The sequence below is a fragment of the Lactuca serriola genome, chromosome 4 (genome assembly GCF_051521515.1).
Source record: "Lactuca serriola cultivar US96UC23 chromosome 4, Lser_US96UC23_V15, whole genome shotgun sequence".
Taxonomy (NCBI): domain Eukaryota; kingdom Viridiplantae; phylum Streptophyta; class Magnoliopsida; order Asterales; family Asteraceae; genus Lactuca; species Lactuca serriola.
The window spans coordinates 106,257,415-106,275,725 of NC_136411.1; the positions used below are offsets into that span (position 1 = coordinate 106,257,415).

The 18,311-nt window shown below is 32.0% G+C and overlaps 2 protein-coding genes across 4 annotated transcripts in view; one reads left to right on the top strand and one right to left on the bottom strand.

Moving 5' to 3' along the window:
* Window positions 1-1,758: 1,758 nt before the first annotated feature.
* Window positions 1,759-10,393, top strand: LOC145102254 (uncharacterized). Of its 3 annotated transcripts, none has more exons than XM_079039633.1 (15): window positions 1,759-1,931; window positions 2,027-2,078; window positions 2,934-3,082; window positions 4,534-4,671; window positions 4,850-4,981; window positions 5,225-5,365; window positions 5,750-5,794; window positions 6,129-6,214; window positions 6,554-6,668; window positions 7,240-7,388; window positions 7,668-7,782; window positions 8,031-8,119; window positions 8,210-8,297; window positions 8,872-8,963; window positions 9,520-10,393. In XM_079039633.1, the coding sequence occupies exons 1-15, from the start codon at window positions 1,899-1,901 to the stop codon at window positions 10,133-10,135; spliced, it is 2,040 nt and encodes a 679-aa protein (XP_078895759.1). In that variant the 5' UTR covers window positions 1,759-1,898; the 3' UTR covers window positions 10,136-10,393. The 3 variants fall into 3 exon arrangements, with proteins under 3 accessions (XP_078895759.1, XP_078895761.1, XP_078895762.1); XM_079039636.1 differs by having other exon boundaries at window positions 1,772-1,931; window positions 2,939-3,082; XM_079039635.1 differs by lacking the exon at window positions 5,750-5,794.
* Window positions 10,394-10,680: 287 nt separating this feature from the next.
* Window positions 10,681-18,311, bottom strand: part of LOC145102255 (protein LIGHT-DEPENDENT SHORT HYPOCOTYLS 10-like) — a 33,882-nt gene continuing 26,251 nt past the window's right edge. The window contains exon 2 of the mRNA XM_079039637.1: window positions 10,681-10,929. The gene's annotated coding sequence lies outside the window, so the exon portion shown is untranslated. The remainder of the gene's footprint in view (window positions 10,930-18,311) is intronic.

Sequence of the window (18,311 nt, forward strand, 5' to 3'; positions counted from 1 at the left end):
TTTCAATGAATGAGTTAATAATTCCAAGGAATAATTAATATATAGACTATTCTACCTCTCAATTTAATTTAATTAGATTAGGATTATATAAATAGAAAAAGGTATTTCCATACTTTTAATCTCTTTAACGCGATAACATTACCATATATGTTTTCATAACATTACCATATATGTTTTCACAACCTTCACAATTTATGTATCCCCTTGAAAATATTTAACCAATATAATACTTATATTTTTTATTTTGTTTTTATTCATTACTTACACCACCATGACACTAAATGACACTAACTTTTGAGCCATGTTTTAAAAATCGTTTTTTTAGTTGAACCGGTATGACGACCGGTTCAACAGGTTCGACCGCCGGGTCTAACCGGTTTCTATAATTTTCATTTTTTTCTAATTTTCTGCACATACATAAATACATAAGTCATGAATTTGATGTATACATGTTCAAACATTAAAAATACACATAAAAATAAGTTGTAGATCAACATAAATACATTAAAACGACACATAACTATAAGTTTTACATCAATTCACATACATCAAAAAGAAAATAAAGGATAATACCAAAACAAAATATAGTTTTAAATGAATACAAGTATATCAAAAAACATCATAACATTTATCATATGTTTTTATTTAGAGAAATCTAAATAGATGTGAAAAAGTTCACCAAAGTTTATTATTGAAAATGATTTTTTTTCCATGTATTTTTATTTAGTTTGACCGGTTCAACCGGTTTATTTTGACCGGTTCAACAGTTTTTTTTTTCTAAAAACGGGTTAGTTCAATCCGATTCAGAAATTGGTGTAAAACCGGTGATAGTTGAACCGCTCTCTTTCCCGGTTCCCGGTCCAACCGGTTCGACCGGCCGGTTCAAACTGGTTTTTAAAACACTGCTTTTGAGAAATAAAGATTGGTTGTAATGATTTTAAAATCAATTTGGTTGTAGTTTAATTTGTATACCTATATCTGGTTCAAAAATGATTCTACGACCATAATACCTCAATTAAATATTAATATGTTTTAATTGTATAGGAGAAGTTTGGGTACTAAAGGTTGTTTAGGTATTCTTATTTTTGTACACTTTCAAAATTTAGATTAACCCATTGAATCAAATTTATGGCATTTATTTTTTTTAATAGATGTTATAAACATATTAATTAGATAAAACTAATGTATAGTAAATTATTTAACAAAAATACAACTTCAAACCAATACATATCGAATTATAATAAAATAATGCCAAACAAAAATATTCAAACAAATGCATATAAAATCATAATAAAATATAGCCCAACAAAAATATTCAAATATCAACACTTAATATATATATATATATATATATATATATATATATATATATATATATGCGGTGCGGTTCAGTTTTTTGTGGTTTTTGCGAGACTAGAAACCGCACCGCACCGAGTATTCTCGGTTTTTGCAAAACTAAAAACCGCACCATTGGTTTTCATTTCGGTTTTGGTTTTTCGGTTTCGGTTTATACGGTTTTTTCGGTTTTTTTGGTTTGCGGTTTGGATTTTGCTCACCCCTAATTTCCAAGGAGACGTGTGAGTTTTTTTGAAACAAAATTGGTATTTAGGTTAAGGATTCTTATTCACGAAAAAAAAAAAGATACCATATTATTAGCTCTTATATTAATTATCCATATATTAATTAAATGAATTAAGGGGTAAAATAGTCTATATATTAATTATTTCTTGAGTAGTGCCGTAGTTAATCAGAAAAAAACTGTAATAAAAAATCATGTAAAGCTATGAGCTTTGTAAAACCCTTGATTTTTCAAGCGCGTTTGAAGCTGTTCCTCCGCAACGCATCTAATTCCCTCCTTCGAGAACCCTAGATTTATCTTTTGCTGTTCGATTATTCAAATGGGTAAATCAAGGAAGAAACCCGATTCCGAAGTACAATCCTTTTAGAATATCCTTATAATCTTCATATTCAAATGTATCTATGTATGTATGATAATCTGACAATGTTTTTGAAAATTCAATTTTAGGTTGATTTGGATCCCGTGGTTGTAGCTTCACCCTCCACTCCAATAGAAAACGGTAGCTTCTTCTGTTCTTGAATTTTGTTATCGACATGTTTTTTTCTAATGTCTTATGGGTAATTTCTTTGACGTTTATCCTCAAAAATTAGGACTTTAATTCTTTCATTATTGTTAATTATGGTGGCATATCTTTCATCTTTGTTTCTTCTTTCGCCTTATACATTGTATTGTTTTTCTGGGCGGAGGCAAGAGAGCAAAAGCCTAGCTTTTTTTGTTTGTTTTTTAGGCAAAATAGTTGAAAAACACTTATATCTTCACCAATCACCATTTTATTGAATTAACATCTTGACTATACTATTTTCACAGTTACCCAGTTTTGTAAAGTGACAAAAATACAGATCATGACAATATATTTTCACTGTTTTATCGATTTAATCACATAAGTATTGATATTTTATCATTGAAATTATTGTTCCATCGCTAAATCGATGAAAAATAATAGTTCTATAATTGTGATAGCACTTTATAATTCTCTGTATTTTGCTCGCTCATGGTCATACCATTTTTTTTCAGCAATAAAAAAAGTATACTGGTTTAGTCATTTGAAAAGTTAGTTAAGAGGCTAAATCGATAAAATTGCAACAATATGTTGTGCTTTCCTGTATTTTGCCCTTGTCTTTTAATTCCTCTATCAGTTTAAAAAATAAATGGATCATGACTTACTAATGCATTATTTTATAATCTATCATATTAAAAGAACTTCTTGGTAAGTTTGTATCGGAGGAAACATTGCATACAATCCAAGATAGAAAGATTTGTTTTTTTTTTGGTAAGGAGGGAGTGTTTGGTATACTTATGGAAAGAATATTGTTCTATTTTCTTTATTTTATAAGATTTATCGTGTTTGTTGCAGAGAAGATTGCCATGAAGCAAGTTGTTAGTAGCAAGAAACAGAAGCTTGACAATGGTGACAAGGAGCAGACTGTTGAAAAAAAGAATTTTGGAATGGAGGGAGAGGAGAACACTAAGGAAGAACATCACAATTCTTCAGAGGAGAAAAAGGTTCAATTTTTTGATGATCAATTAGTTTTTGGATACAGTTTCTGCTGGGATTTGAACTCTGGTGTATGTTTATAGGGTTAAGTGTTTGTTTATGCAAAAAAGTTTCATTTTTTTTTTCTACAGTTTATGCCACAAATCTGATTTTTAGACGAAATATGCAATCATGTGTCATTCTAGGACCAAAGTGTGAAAAAGTTTATGTCTAAATATGTAATCGATTTCTCGGGTTGAAATGTGGTTGCATTATTCGTGTCAATTACATAAATTGGTAAAAAAAGTGAGACATTGTTGCGTAAGTTGGTAAAGAAGTGAAACATTGTTGCATAAGTTGGTAAATTAATTGAAACATTGTTGCATAGATTGATAAAAATGTAACCTTTATAAGTGATTTTAATTGGTTGAACGGTTGAACCATGGTTACATAATTCATGTCAATTGCATAAATATGTAATAAGATCGAACATTATTGCATAAAGTTGTAAAAAAATGAAACATTGTTTAGCGTAGTATTACATAATGACAAATAAACATGAATATCATTGAGTAACAAAAGTGTAATATGTATCAAAAGTTTTCAATCATATGAGACATGACTTAATCTGGTAAGCTATATATGAATGTTTGTTTTTCACTTAATGCAAAAAGAATAACTTACTAGAGAAAGTTAGAATGAGTAGGCTTTGTTCATTAAGTCCTAACTTCTTACAAATTTGCCCTCATTCATCTACTTGACACTTTTTATGTGCACTAAGTGAAATAATAGATGCATACTTATCTCAACTTAGTTACTCCTGTGAGCATAAAAGAGTAATTTAACATGAGGTATTCCATTATAATTTATAAATGAAGATCTTTTCCTTTAGGCAATTTCAAATATAGTATGTAGGGGCCTAGGGGGTGTTTGGGATTGTGTTTTAAAACAGCTTATTGACTCTGGCTTTTTAAAAAAAGTTAAAATTAGTTTTTGGCAACTGAAAATAGCCTCTTAAAATGACTTTTCACCACCACTAATAAGTCATTTTTTAGAAGTCATTCTGTTGTGACTTGTTGAGATTAAATGACAAAAATACCCTTCTATTAAACCTAAAACATATGCTGTTCTCTCCCCTCTCGCTCTCTTCTTCTTTGTTTCTCTTTTTCTGATAATTCTTCAATCCCTTTTCATTTTATTCGATTTTTGGTTTTGATTTGATATATTTACATGTTGATTTCTAGACTGGAATTGGTTAACTTGACTAGCACTTGTAATTTAAATCAATCCAAGCACCTTAAATAAGAAATCCCAAACATCCCCTCAATAGTGGAGAGATAACAATGGCAAATAAATATTTTGTTTTTGTAGCATGTGACAGTAAAGCACTATGATATGATTGAAGCAAAATATGGGATTCCATTGTATTTTCATTTATTTTCTAATTTTAAAACCTGTCAATATTCTAAATGTTTTGTAGGCTGAAGTGTCTGTGTCTCCAACAATAAACTCAGCAGAAACTACAGAAGATGCAAAGAGAGGTAGAGTCTCTATTAAGTATGAGGAAAAAGACAGGGATGATAATTCCAAGGAGGATCACCAAACCCCTACAAGAAGTGTAAGGATAGTTAAGATTTCCATCAAACTGATGGATGATTTTTTTTATTGGGTTAAATGCAAGAAATAGTAATGCACTTTCATTGATTTGCTATTTCTTGCATTTAGCCCTTTTTCTTTCATCTCAATGACATTGCATTCTTTTGGTGTTTGAATGATTGTGATTAATTGTTTTGTAGGTTGAGATGCATCTAGCTATTAAGTCAGCAGAAACTACACAAGATGCAAACAGAACTAGCATCTCTAATGAGGATGGAGATGATAACTCTAAGGAGGATCATCATCATCATCTAGAAACCCCAACGAAAAGTGTAAGTAGGATTAAGATTTCCATAATGTTGATGGAATGTTTTTTCTCGTGTTAAATGCAAGGAATGACAATATACTTCCATTTCTTCCTATTATAGTTTTGTATATTGAAAAATCTACCCAATTTTAGCAATATCATCCAAACACAAAGCAGTTTTCTCTGTTATAATGTTGATTTTTTTCCTTCCTTTAAGTGATATTGCATTGTTTAGGTGATTGAATGATTGTATTTACATGTATTGTAGGTTGAGGTGCCTCCTGCTATAGAGTCTACACCAACTACACCAGTTGCAAAGAGAGCTAGAATCTCTAATGATCATGAGGAAGAAGACAAAGATGATAATTCCAAGGAGGATCAACCACAACTAGAAACCCCAAAGAAAAGTGTAAGCCACTCCATTTATTGGTATATCAGTTTTTAGAATGTTTTGGAAGGAATTGGAATCTGAATGAATTGAAATATCAAGTATGTCATGTGTTTAGTTGGCAGGAAGTTGAATGGAATTCACTTTCATTTTCTAAATCTGTTAAAAGGATTTGGAAATTGGAATGTCAATGAATGATATATTTCTGCTCTATTGATTTTTGTAAATTATTATTATTTGTTTTATAAGTAAATTATAAATACTTGTAAAAAGTATTTAAATTACCCTTTTATTGATTTATTGTTCGTGAAACGTTTTTAAAAGTTAATACTAGTTTAGAAGAGTATTCCAGCCATTTACACAAATGACACTCACTTCTTTTGCAAAAAATTTCTCCAATTGCAGGATATTGATGTTGAAATGTTTGATGCTTCATCATCTAAGAAAACGGTTGCTTCTAGATACTCATTTCTGCTTTGTTTAACTTAGGTGCTTGTTTCTTGTAGACTTAATGGGGACATGACTTAATCTGATAAACTATATATGAGTGTTTCTTTTTAACTTAATACACAAATATCGACTTAATAGAGAAAGTAAGGAGGCTTTCCCTGATAAGTCCTAACCACTCGTTTATTTCTTCTTCCATTTCCCCCATTTCTCAAATATTTTTGAACATCACATATCCATACATTACAACACTTAATGAGAAAAAAGAGAAACAATATTTCTTGTTTTCATTTGAGGGAGCTTTGATTACATTACTAACACATGCTAAATACTGCAGGCTCAAACTTCATTAAGCTCTCAATCCCCAGGATCAAAAATTGTGCTCATGGACAACTTGAGTTTCTCAATTCAAGCAAAAGATGTGTATGGACTATGATCTTTTTCTACTTTACCTTTTGCAACCTTCTTAGATATTCATTATGCCATGTTTTCCACCCAAATTTCCTATTAAGTTCTGTATGTTCTTCAAATGTATTTGAAAATATAACAGCATACTTTGGGAAATGGAAGGAAAAAATAAATGAGGACAAATTTGTAAAAAGTTAGGGACTTAATGGGAAAACCTTTTTTTTCCTGACTTTCTCTCTTAAGTTGTTTCTGCATCGAAATGATAAAGAAACACTGAAGTGATGTATAGCTTCTTAGATTAAGTTTTGTCCCCATTAAGATTAGTAATGTTTGACATGTAGTTTGATTTTATAGGAAAAATTTCTTCAAAAATGTTGGTGAAATTGCTGAAATCCACTTTGACATGAAAGAAGACTATTTTACGGGTCATGGGCATGTTGAATTCACAACTGCTGAAGCAGCTAAAGAGGTATAATCTTGTGTTTCCATGGTTTCAATAAATCCATTTGGGCTAAATTCAAAAAAATTGCAATGTAATTTCATTTGTTTGTGTATTATAGCATCCTAGTCTCATTTATTTCTATTATGGCATTGTAATTTACAATTTTTTCTTACTAAAGGCATTGTACTTTGAATAATCTACCCAATTATAGCATTACACTTTCAATTTTTTTTTCTTATTAGCACATTTTACTTTAAAATTTCTATCCAATTAGAGAAGTGGAAATTGCTTTGTATTTGGATGACATTGCTATAATTGGATAGATTTTCAAAGGAAAGTGATATAATAGAAAGAAATGAAAGTATGATGCTATAAATATAATAAAAAAATCAATGAAAGTACATTGCTATTTCTTGTATTTAATCCAATTCGTGGATACCCTTTCTTTTAAGGGTGCTTTTATATGCAAAGTGTAAGTAATGCTTCTTTGTATTTACCCTTTTGTTGATCATTGGTTTGTTGAAATTATTGTTCAATATCCACATAACTCTACTCACATCTTATCAAAATATTTATATAATCACCTTTCTGTATACAGGCTCTCAAACTTAACTACACATCATTATTAGATAAGCCAGTGAAGCTTTATTTGGCAACAGAAAGTGATCACCAGACAACTTCTCATGCCACAGGATGCAAAACTTTATTTCTTGGCAATTTAAGTTTTTCAATCGAAGAAGACGATGTGTATGCACTTTCCCCACATTACCCTTTTGCATCTTATTTATACTTTACTCTTTTTACCAATATACACAATGCACTTACATTTCTTTACCAATAATAACAACTTAATTACATATTTTTACGGGTAATAGTGATAAATAAATCCATAATAGCAACATTCTTACATATCTTTACACCTACTAATTTCTTTACAATAATGGAAATATGCAGAATGAAACATGTAAGCATTTTACATTTCTGGAATGACTGATTCCTGATTATTATTTGGATGTGATTCTGTAGGAGGGAATTCTTCAAAGATGTTGGAGAAATTGCAGGAATCCGCTTTGCCATTAGGAATGATCGATTCATGGGCTATGGATATGTTGAGTTCACCACTGCAGAAGCTGCTCAAGAGGTATTATTTAATTATAGCATATGTTGTTCAATACTTTCTTTAAATAATAGTTTTTAAAAAGAAGCACAAACTACTTTGATGCTATAAATAACCATAGTTCAGTGGCTAAATCGATAAAACTGTTGAAGTACCTTGTGTTTTTCTTTATGTATTTTGCCCGATAGTCTTTTATATGGTCAACAAAATATAAGGGTTTTAGTCGCTACATAAAATAGTTAAGGGGCTTTTCTGTATTTTTCTATTTACAGGCTCTTAAACTAAATAACAAGGTAGTATTAGACCGAAAAGTGAAACTTGATTTGGCAAGGGAACGAGGTGCATCCACTTCGGGTAGCAGGTATTCTGACCTGGAAATATTTTTTATTTTATTTTTTCACATGAAAAAATAAATTCTGAATTAATATTATTATATATAATATGATTGTAGCTTTGAGAAATCTAACCAAAGTGGAGGACATGCTCAAGGAAGAACTTTATATGTTCGGGGATTTGATTATAGTCATGGTTTTGACAATGTATGTTTATGCTCCTCTCATATACACACATTTCAGAAAATAGCAATGTACTTTACTCTTTCTTTCTATATAGGCGATGTACTTTGTTTCTCACTCTTAATAGCATACTTACATTTTTTTTTTATTAAAATTCATAATAGCAATATGTCATATGTAGCATATAAAGTATACTTTGTTTGTTTCTTTGTCCATAATAGCAACGTAATAGCAATATGTAATATGAAACCTATGAAATTTACATTATTTCTTACACATAATAGCAATGTATTTACATTTCTACCCCCATAATAGCTACACACTTACATTTCTTCACCCATTATAGCAACATACTTAACAACAATATGTAATCTAACACTTGTAAGCATTTTACAAATTTCAGGTTACATATTGGTATTATTGCAATTATTGGTAAAAAAAATGAAAGTACGTTGCGATTATGGGTAAAGAAATGTAAGTATACTGCTATTATGTTAAAAGATGAAGTACATTGCTTATATGAATTAAATACATTGCTATATTATCCATAATTTGCCATTGTGAATATATTTTGGGATTAACTTGCTATTTGTTGCAGATTAGGAGTACACTTGAAAAGCATTTTGGGAAATGTGGAGAGATCTCACGTATCTCCATACCCAAAGAGTATGAGTCAGGGGCTCCTAGAGGGTTTGTAATTTTTTTTTTTTTTTTTTTTTTTTTTTTTTTTTTTTTTACTTTTGGATTTTGATGCTTAAAATTATGGCAAAATACAGAAACATGCAATGCAACATACTTTCACCATTTTATGAATTTATTTAACCATGAAGCTATTATTCTTTATGGTTATTATAGTAATAGTCCAATGGCTAAATCGATAAAAAAACAAACTTATGTGGCGAAAATTTTACTTTCATAAATAATTAATATATTACATATGATTGCAAAAACTGTTGAATAAATTATTGTTATTGAAATAGTAATATCATTTAATTACAAAACAAGTTTCACTGCTATAATTGGTCGATTTTTCCAAGTTTAGTGTCTTAATAAAAGAAACTGAAAGTACAATGCCTTGATAAGAAAAAGAATTATAAGTACAATGCTGTCTCATTAAGAATAAGATAATTCTACCCGAATTGGCTAATTATGACATAAATGAGTTGAAATTGTGACAAATAAATGAAAGTAGAATGCCATTTCTTGGATTTATTTATTCATGGATTGGTGTATTGTATTTTCTCAGGGTTGCTTTTATCGACTTTGTAGAGAGTAATGCATTCAGTCAAGCTCTCAGACTCGATAAATCCGAGATTGGAGGCTTCAGGATAATCGTTGAGGAAGCCAAAAAAGGTAGAGCTGATGGTCGTGAGGGATCTGGATGTGGCAGTGCCCGTGGTGGCTCCGGTGGTGGCTGGGGTAGAGAAAGTGGCTCAGGTGGTGGTTCTAGTGGAGGAAGTGATGCCTGGCATAGAGAAAGTGGTGGAGGAAATGACTATGGTAGACCAGGTGGTGGCTGGCGTGGAGAAAGTGGCTCCGGTGGTGGTTCTGGTAGAGTCAGTGGTGGCTGGCATAGAGAAAGTGGCTCTAGTAGTGGAGGAAGCGACTATGGTGGTGGTGGTTCTGGCAGAGCAAGTGGTGGCTGGCGTAGAGAAGGTGGCTATGGTGGTGGAGGAAATGACTATGGTGGTGGTGGTTCTGGTAGAGCAAGCGGTGGCTGGCACAGAGAAGGTGGATATGGTGGTGGCTATAAGGGTATTTTGGGAAGAGGAAGTGGTTATGGTGGTGGGTTTAGTAGCAGCCGTGTGGGGATGTTTAATGGCGGCTATGGCAGTAGCAGAGGTGGAGGTAGCCGGAGATGAAATGGGATATTGCAGCAACACCTTACTTGACAATGTAAAATTATTCTCTTTTTTATTTTATTTTTTTAAATTTTATGTATGTCTAGTTGGTGTAAAGAGTCTTCAAGGTCCGAGATCCCTTGGATTTGTATCGTATTAGTTTTTTGTTTGTTTTAATAGACTTGATGTTAAAAAAGAACAATTTAAATTTACTACAAATTTGGCGTAATAAATGCATATCATAAGGATATGTTTACGTCAAATTTTGATTTATTCCAATATATGCATGAAATCTCAGACACGCTTCTAAACAGCATTAGACCAAAAACATGATATATAATTAGTATTTACACCCATACTACCCATAAAATTGATAAATATAGAGATTTTTCAGAAGTTAGAAGCAATTACCCGACAATTAGCCAGGATCGAATTAGATTTATACAATTGTTACGGTGTATGTCCACACCCCACCATTTGATTTGTATCAGATCACAGTCTAAATCCCATTTGGCACCCATATAAATTCTCATTACACAAACTAATGAAACGTGACACTAAAATCATTAACAAGAGAGAAAAAGCAACATACATATATAGAGAGAGAAAGAGTGTGACTTAAAGCAATGTTTAGTTGAATTGCTGAAATGACCACAAACATATGGAGCGAAGTCTTAGGATTTAAGCTTATTTAAAGAAAGCGCTTTTGATTACAGATACCAGATGAAACTAGAAATTAATAGGACATTAATATAAGTTGACGTTGAATTACAAACCCAGTGCTTTCCTAATGCAGAATCCTTCCCCTATGTAACCTGTTACATGAAGAAAAACAATTACAGTAGCAAAAAGAAACTATAGCACAGTAATGTACCAGTGTGCAAATCATGCATATAGTTACTGGATGTTAGGTGAAGATTTATTTTGGTATCATGCCATGGATATTAAAAGTACTATAGAACTGAGAAACTTGAAGCACACAACATAGACATCTATCGTTATTTCCATACCACCTCAAATAAAACCTAAAAATTGCTTTTTATATCATCCCAAAACAAACGCAAATTATACCAGTTGAGTAATTTTTAGTACAAGCTTACTTAATTTTTCATCTATTACTCATACAACTTATGATAACACTAATTATCCTAATACATTTGAATACATAAATGTTGAGGTAGGCATGTAGCATTAGGTACGTATTTTCTACCTTATACAAACAGCGAGGTTTGGATAGTATTATATGCAAAGTGTAACGCTTCTTACTTCCTATTAAACATGAATTATAAGCTTCATGCACACTGTTCATATGCTATTGAAGTCGAGCTCTAACTTGGTTGAACTTCATTACTTATACCTTTTTATTGGGATCGAGAGGGCCAGCCGAAGAGAAGAAGAGCTACTGTATTTGGTGCATGTAAGTATAGTATTTGGTATTATCAAAGTCATTATACTCTTGTAAATATTCCAATCTAATGTGAAAATATCTTTTCGTAGGAAATCATTATTTTAAATGATATCAGAGAACAAATCCCTAAACCTAAGCTAGCCGTTGCCAACCTCATCTTCTCCTTGTTCACCTTCTCTTTGCCGACTCTCCTCCCTCGTCTTTCATCATGGCTGATGGTACAAATGCAAAAGAAACGCCGTTTCGCTTGAGATTTGAGAAACCCTACGACATCACCAATATAAAAGCCTATGTTCCATTTGTTCTTGACTTTGAACAACTCAACTATGATGCTAGGAGAGAGTTCTTTGAAGATTTATGCACCAGGTTTGGCGTTCTTGATCACATATACAGATGAATCGTGTGATACCCCTCATGCCACTCACGATGAACCTGAATTAAAGAAGAAAAAATCCATTTTCAAGCTTTGGATCTATGGCACCCTCTTGTAACCACTGCTTCAAATGATTCTCAAACGTAATGCCATGGCTCACATATTCTGATCAACCTTGAAAAGTTATTCTGGAAAACAAAGACGCCAAGATACTGCATATCGTTCTCCCATCAATCAATCATAGATCCTCTCAACAATATCGATTGTCACATGTATGATCAATGGTCTCTTACTCTCTTCCCCACATACGATTACATCGCTAGCCTTATTTGTCATTAGATTCCAAACTTCCTTGAGGCACGATCCATGCTTCTCCTTGAGGAGAAAAAAATGGGCCAGACCAGAAATGAGAAATCAACACATTCTTAAGACCTCAACTTTACCCACTCTGGTCACCATATACTCGTCGGGGGTGTGATCAAAACCGAACCCGAAAACCGACAAAAATCGAAACCGAGAAACCCAAATCGTCAAGTTTGGGTTTAAATTTTTAAAAACCGAAAAATGGGTTTTGGGTTCGGTTTTAGTACCTCAAACGACCCAATATTTTATTATATGTTTTTCAATGATATGCTATAATTTGACTTTATATGTATACGTCAAATGCAAAAGGAGATAGATTTTGGTACTAAATTACACCAAATATATGGATTGTGTTGTTATTTTAGTGAAACCGAGATTATTACCCAGTTGTTTGCTACTTCTTTTGTTTCTAAAAATTTGTTAAACTCGGTTGTTGTAAACTTTTAGCAACATATTTTTGATGTACTGTTGGTGTTGAAATTAGTTATTTTAGTTTCTTTAGTCTAGGTTGTTAAATTTGTTTCATTTTTTAAGTTATAAAGATTTATTGAGAATGAGTGACAACCCAAAACCCACGAGTTTAAGCCCAAAACCCATCAACCTATAGTTTGAACCCAAAAACCGATGAAACCGACCCAAGAACCCAAAAACTAAAACCGACCAAAAACTGAACCCGATAGGTTCTAAAACACATAAACCGAAATACATGGGTTGGGTTTGGTTTTTACCCTAAAACCGACCCAACCTGTACCATTCTCACCCTCAATTACTCGTCCTTTTGCGGTAACTAGCATGTCAATAACCACTGGGTACGTAAGGGTGGTCGTGGCGATGGGAAACGCCAATAACAACCCCAACAACAACCACACTGGGCTTATTCACAATTTCCTAGTGGGTTGTGCATCCCTTCGTCCGACCTCTATTAGCTCTGTTTCAACATCAGTCATATGGCCAGTCGGCCCAACAACAACATCCCAGGCCGAACCAGTATCCTCCTTGGGTTGTGCCTGCTCCTTCAGTGCTGTAAGCCTATTTAGATCAACAATCTTCGACTCAATAAGGGGCTCCCATACCTTGTAATCAAGCATTGAATGATCATAAGGATAATGGACGGTACATGGATATTGGGGACGCCTCCCATTTTCAAGCCAATGCTTGTATATTAAAATGCCTTACAAAATAGTACTTTTAATTTTGTCATTGTTGGAATTTATCCTCAAACACATGTAACACGGACATGACATACCCACATGCTAAACACATATCGACCTTTCCATTTACAAAATATATTTTTACCTCTAACATCATCAAAAATCTTATATTCGTCCGTCAATTCACTCGTACTAATAAATGTTCCATAGAATTTAATGAGTTTGGTTTCTCTATGAAAGACTATTGAACCAAACAACTTTTACTCCAATGTGACAGCTCCTAGTGATCTCATTCTCTACCTAATCACTTCTCTGTAAGCTCAAGCTCTCATGTCTTCCGATTCTTCACTTTGGCACCAACGTCTCGATCACCCCGATGATCAAGTTTTGTAGTCTTTAGTTTCTCGTAAATTTATCTTTTGTAATAAACAAAAGTCTAGTTTTTTATGTCATGCATGTCAAGCCGAGAAACATGTTTTTCCCTCTTTTACAATTTATACTTCTAGTAGTTCTTATCCTTTTTAACTAATACATTATGATGCTTGGAACTCCTTGATCACGAGTCAAAGTGGATTTAACTACTATGTCATGTTCGTTGATCATTTCTCACATTTTGTTTGGGTGTATCCGATTAAACACAAATATTTTGTTTTTTTTCTTTCAAATTCCAACATTTTCATTCCTATGTTCAAAATCACTTTGGATGTAAAATAAAATCTCTCCAATGACATAATGGTGGTGAATATGATAACTGCTCATTCAGCTCACTTTTCTCCAAGCACGACATACAATTTAGATTTTTAAGTCCACATACACCCAAATAGAAAGACAAATCCGAGTGCATGCTTAGATCTGTCAACAATATCATACATACCCTACTCTTCCAATCCCGTCGTCCATCCATGTTTTAGGTCGAATAACTTCTTATGGCCACTCACCTCCTCAATATCTTTCCGTCTCTCATTATAAATCATGACACTCCATTTACTCATCTCTTTTAGAGTCCCGCTTATTAGATATATTTGTGTGTTTTCAAAAGCTGTTCTACCTTCACAAACTATCACCTCGAATCATGCTATTTATCTTTCTTGGGCACCATTCTCAACATCAGGATACCGATCTCTAGATCTTTCCACCAACAAATTCTTATATCTCAACATGATATGTTTGACAATTTCGGTTCCATAACACCCCACTCTTCACCCTCCTATGATTTTATTGAGGACTTCCCACTTTCCCCTAACACTAAATGCTATATTGTATCACATATACCCCATGCTACTACAAACTCCACCACCATTTAAACCTCGACCTCCCACCAGCCAACACCTACCTCTACGATATCCCTACCCTAGATTAACCATCCAAATATCCCTTATGCATTCACTAATTCACCTCTTCACGCCTAAAACAGTCCCGTCACCACACCACCAAAACCTAACCTAAACCCTAACACCAATGCCACCGCCACATGAAAACTATGTCAAGACATGCTATCAATAAATCTATACAAAACTTAAATCTTGACACCGCCACTCTCTCAACTATTCCTTGTATATATATACATGCTATGGAGGATCTTAATTAGTTTAAGGACATGAATGAGGAGTATAATACACTTATCACAAACATAACTTGGGTGCTAGTTCCTCAACTTAATGAGGTAAACATTGTCACGTATATGCAATTGTTCAAACATAAATTAAATTCAAATGGATCCCTCGCTCGCTACAAAGCACGACTGGTTACTAACAGAAAAAGTCAGCACCCGGGTATTGACTGTGATGAAACTTTCAACCTGGTTATCAAATCAGCTGTTATTTGTACTATTATGAGCCTTTATATATCACATTATTAGCCAATATATGAACTTTTAATGAATAATGTCTTTCTTCACTTTCATCTATAGGAGATAACTTATTTACACCAACCACATGATTTTTGGGACCCATATTTCCCGAACCATGTTTTCCATCTTCGACGTTCTGTTTACTACCTCAAACATGCCATATGTGCATGGTTCCACAAATTCGTTGAGTTTTTCACATGCATCGGTTTTCATCACAACAGATGCAACCCACCACTTTTTGTCCTCTGACATGAGTAATGAGATAATGCAAAAAAATATGATTCGCAAAAAGTACCCGAAGAAATATCGAAGCTTCATTTTTTCAACGATTCATTGAAGTTTTCTGAAAGTTAATTACAACTAGATTCGATTAAAAAATGAATTATTGAGGTATTTTCAGGAAGATTTTGATAATCGTGTTACTTTTCTATTATCTAATGATTAAATTTAGGGAAAATGACACAACAGTCCAACGAACTTTTTAGGATTGACCTTTTAAGTCCTTAAACTAATTTTGTGTCTTTATAGGGGCATAAGGTTAGAAGCAACCTGTTTTTTTAGTCCCTCTAACCAATTATAGCAGGTTTAAGTAGCAACATAACTCTTTTCCATTAAAAGTCAAAATCACATTTGGACTTTTTCAATATCGATTTCCATTAGACAACAATGGTTGCACATCAAACCTTTGTATATGATTTCACGCCTAATATTTCATGATTCATAGAAGGATATTGAAAGGATCCGGTAACTCGATCGGATTCAACATCATCTTCTCTGCCACAAGCGTTGACACCATCGACCAAATCGTAAAGCTTGTAAAATGGAATTTCAATCTAAATCGGAAAGCTCAAATTCTGAATTCGCAATCGGAATAAGGTTGTTCGGAAATGATTCACCGGAATCGGAGTTAAGGAATCGGTTTCAGAATCGGAAGTAATTTTGATTCGGATTCAGAGTTACTACAACCAACACATTGTGATCGTAATTTCAGTTTACGAACTCGCATGTGTCGATCTCACAATCAATGCGTTTCGTCTTTTATTTCGCAATTAGGACTGTTGCTTCCAATCTCGGAATCGAAATTGATCGTATTGGTTCTGGTCTGCAATTGATTTGCAAACTGGAATCGTTTTCGTTAGATTTTGACTTTTAAAGTCAAACAATGCATTCCATCTGTCCAGATGATGAAGATGTTTCTTTCTTTATCTTCCTACATAAGGGTTTTTATCTTCATGGTGTAGACTTGTTGCCAGGTTAACATCTTCTTCATTTCCCGATGATGATAAAGCTAAATAGTCAAATTATAGTGTTTCTTTAATTGTGTGTGAAATGAGAATTTGGTTTGTTTTAAAAGACTGTGTGTATAGTGATGGAAGAGAAAAAACTATTGGAGAGTGAAAACTTATCGATGAAGATAAAGTGGAGAGTAGATAGGGGAAAAAGGTGAAGAAAGCAAAAGAGGAGAAGATGAATAGTACAAGGTATTTGGTCAACAAGTCAAAGGGATAACCGAATGACCCCTTTATTTTGTCCAAAATGATGTAATCGACCTGGAAAAAATAAATTCGTTCCCTCATAAAGCAACAAAAATACTTTAGGGACTAATTGAACCAACCCTAGAAAGTTCGTTGGACTGTTGTGTCATTTTCCCTTAAATTTATTGGTTCGTAAAAAACATACAAATGATATAGTTCTTACCCTTCCTATCAAAATTTACCTTCTTATTTGATCCGAATTATATATATATATATATATATATATATATATATATATATATATATATATATATATATAACTTAACATACATATCTTCATAAATGAATATGTGCATTCAGTAATGAACATTAGTCCCATGTTATTTTATGGTATTTGAGTTATTTTGGTTTTATGGTTAACCCATCTCTCTCTCTCTCTCTATATATATATATATATATATATATATATATATATATATATATATATATATATATATATATATATATATATATATACTAGTTTATAACCCGTGGGAACCACGGTTATAAACTAATCAAACTTTTATAGTAAAAACTCAAAATTATTCATAAATTATTTTAAATAAATTATTAATTTAAGAGATATTTTTATTAGTTATGTGAAATTATAATCATTGATTCAAATAAATATATAAAATTAATTTTTAATATATATTAGATATTTTTTATTTGTGAATTAATGAAAACAATAATTTAAAATTTAAAATTTAAAATAGAATCACATTAATGAGGAGGTCTAATAAATTTAAAATACAAAACTAATAGATTGACAAGTGGCAACACATTAATTAAAATGTCTAAGATGATGACACATGGCAAAAAATCTACTATTTTATTAGTATAAGGATATATATATATATATATATATATATATATATATATATATATATATATATATATATATATATATATATGAAACCCAGTTGCATCCATTGGTTAAATCAATCTATAATGATGATAGATTTCAAAATTGAAAAACCAAATAGCCACATAACAATAAGGTTAATAACTTATAATGTAATAAACTTTAAACCACTTATAAGCATCACTTAAATCAATCAATAATGATGGGAGATTTCAAAATTGAAAAATCAACTTATAATCTATAATGTGCTTCTAGATGTTTATCTTATCATATAATTCAAAATAGTTACACTTTTTACACACAAATTAGCATAAACATATTTTTGCATATTTACTGATAATCACATAATCATTTTCAACAACATATATGTTTGAAAATTTTTAAAATGTAATGCGTGGGATTCGTGTGTGTGTGTGTATATATATATATATATATATATATATATATATATATATATATATATATATATATAACTAATTTAGGTTTATAGAAAGCAAACTTAAAAAATTTATGATTTAAAGATTCCAATGTGTACAACAAGAAATGTAATGAAGTGGGCCTTGTGGATCCATAAAATGATATTTGGGCTTGAAAAGCTAAAGACTTGGATGAAGTGGGCTTGTGAAGATGGATCATGAATTGTTATTTTGAGTTTGGAGTATCCATATTTGAAG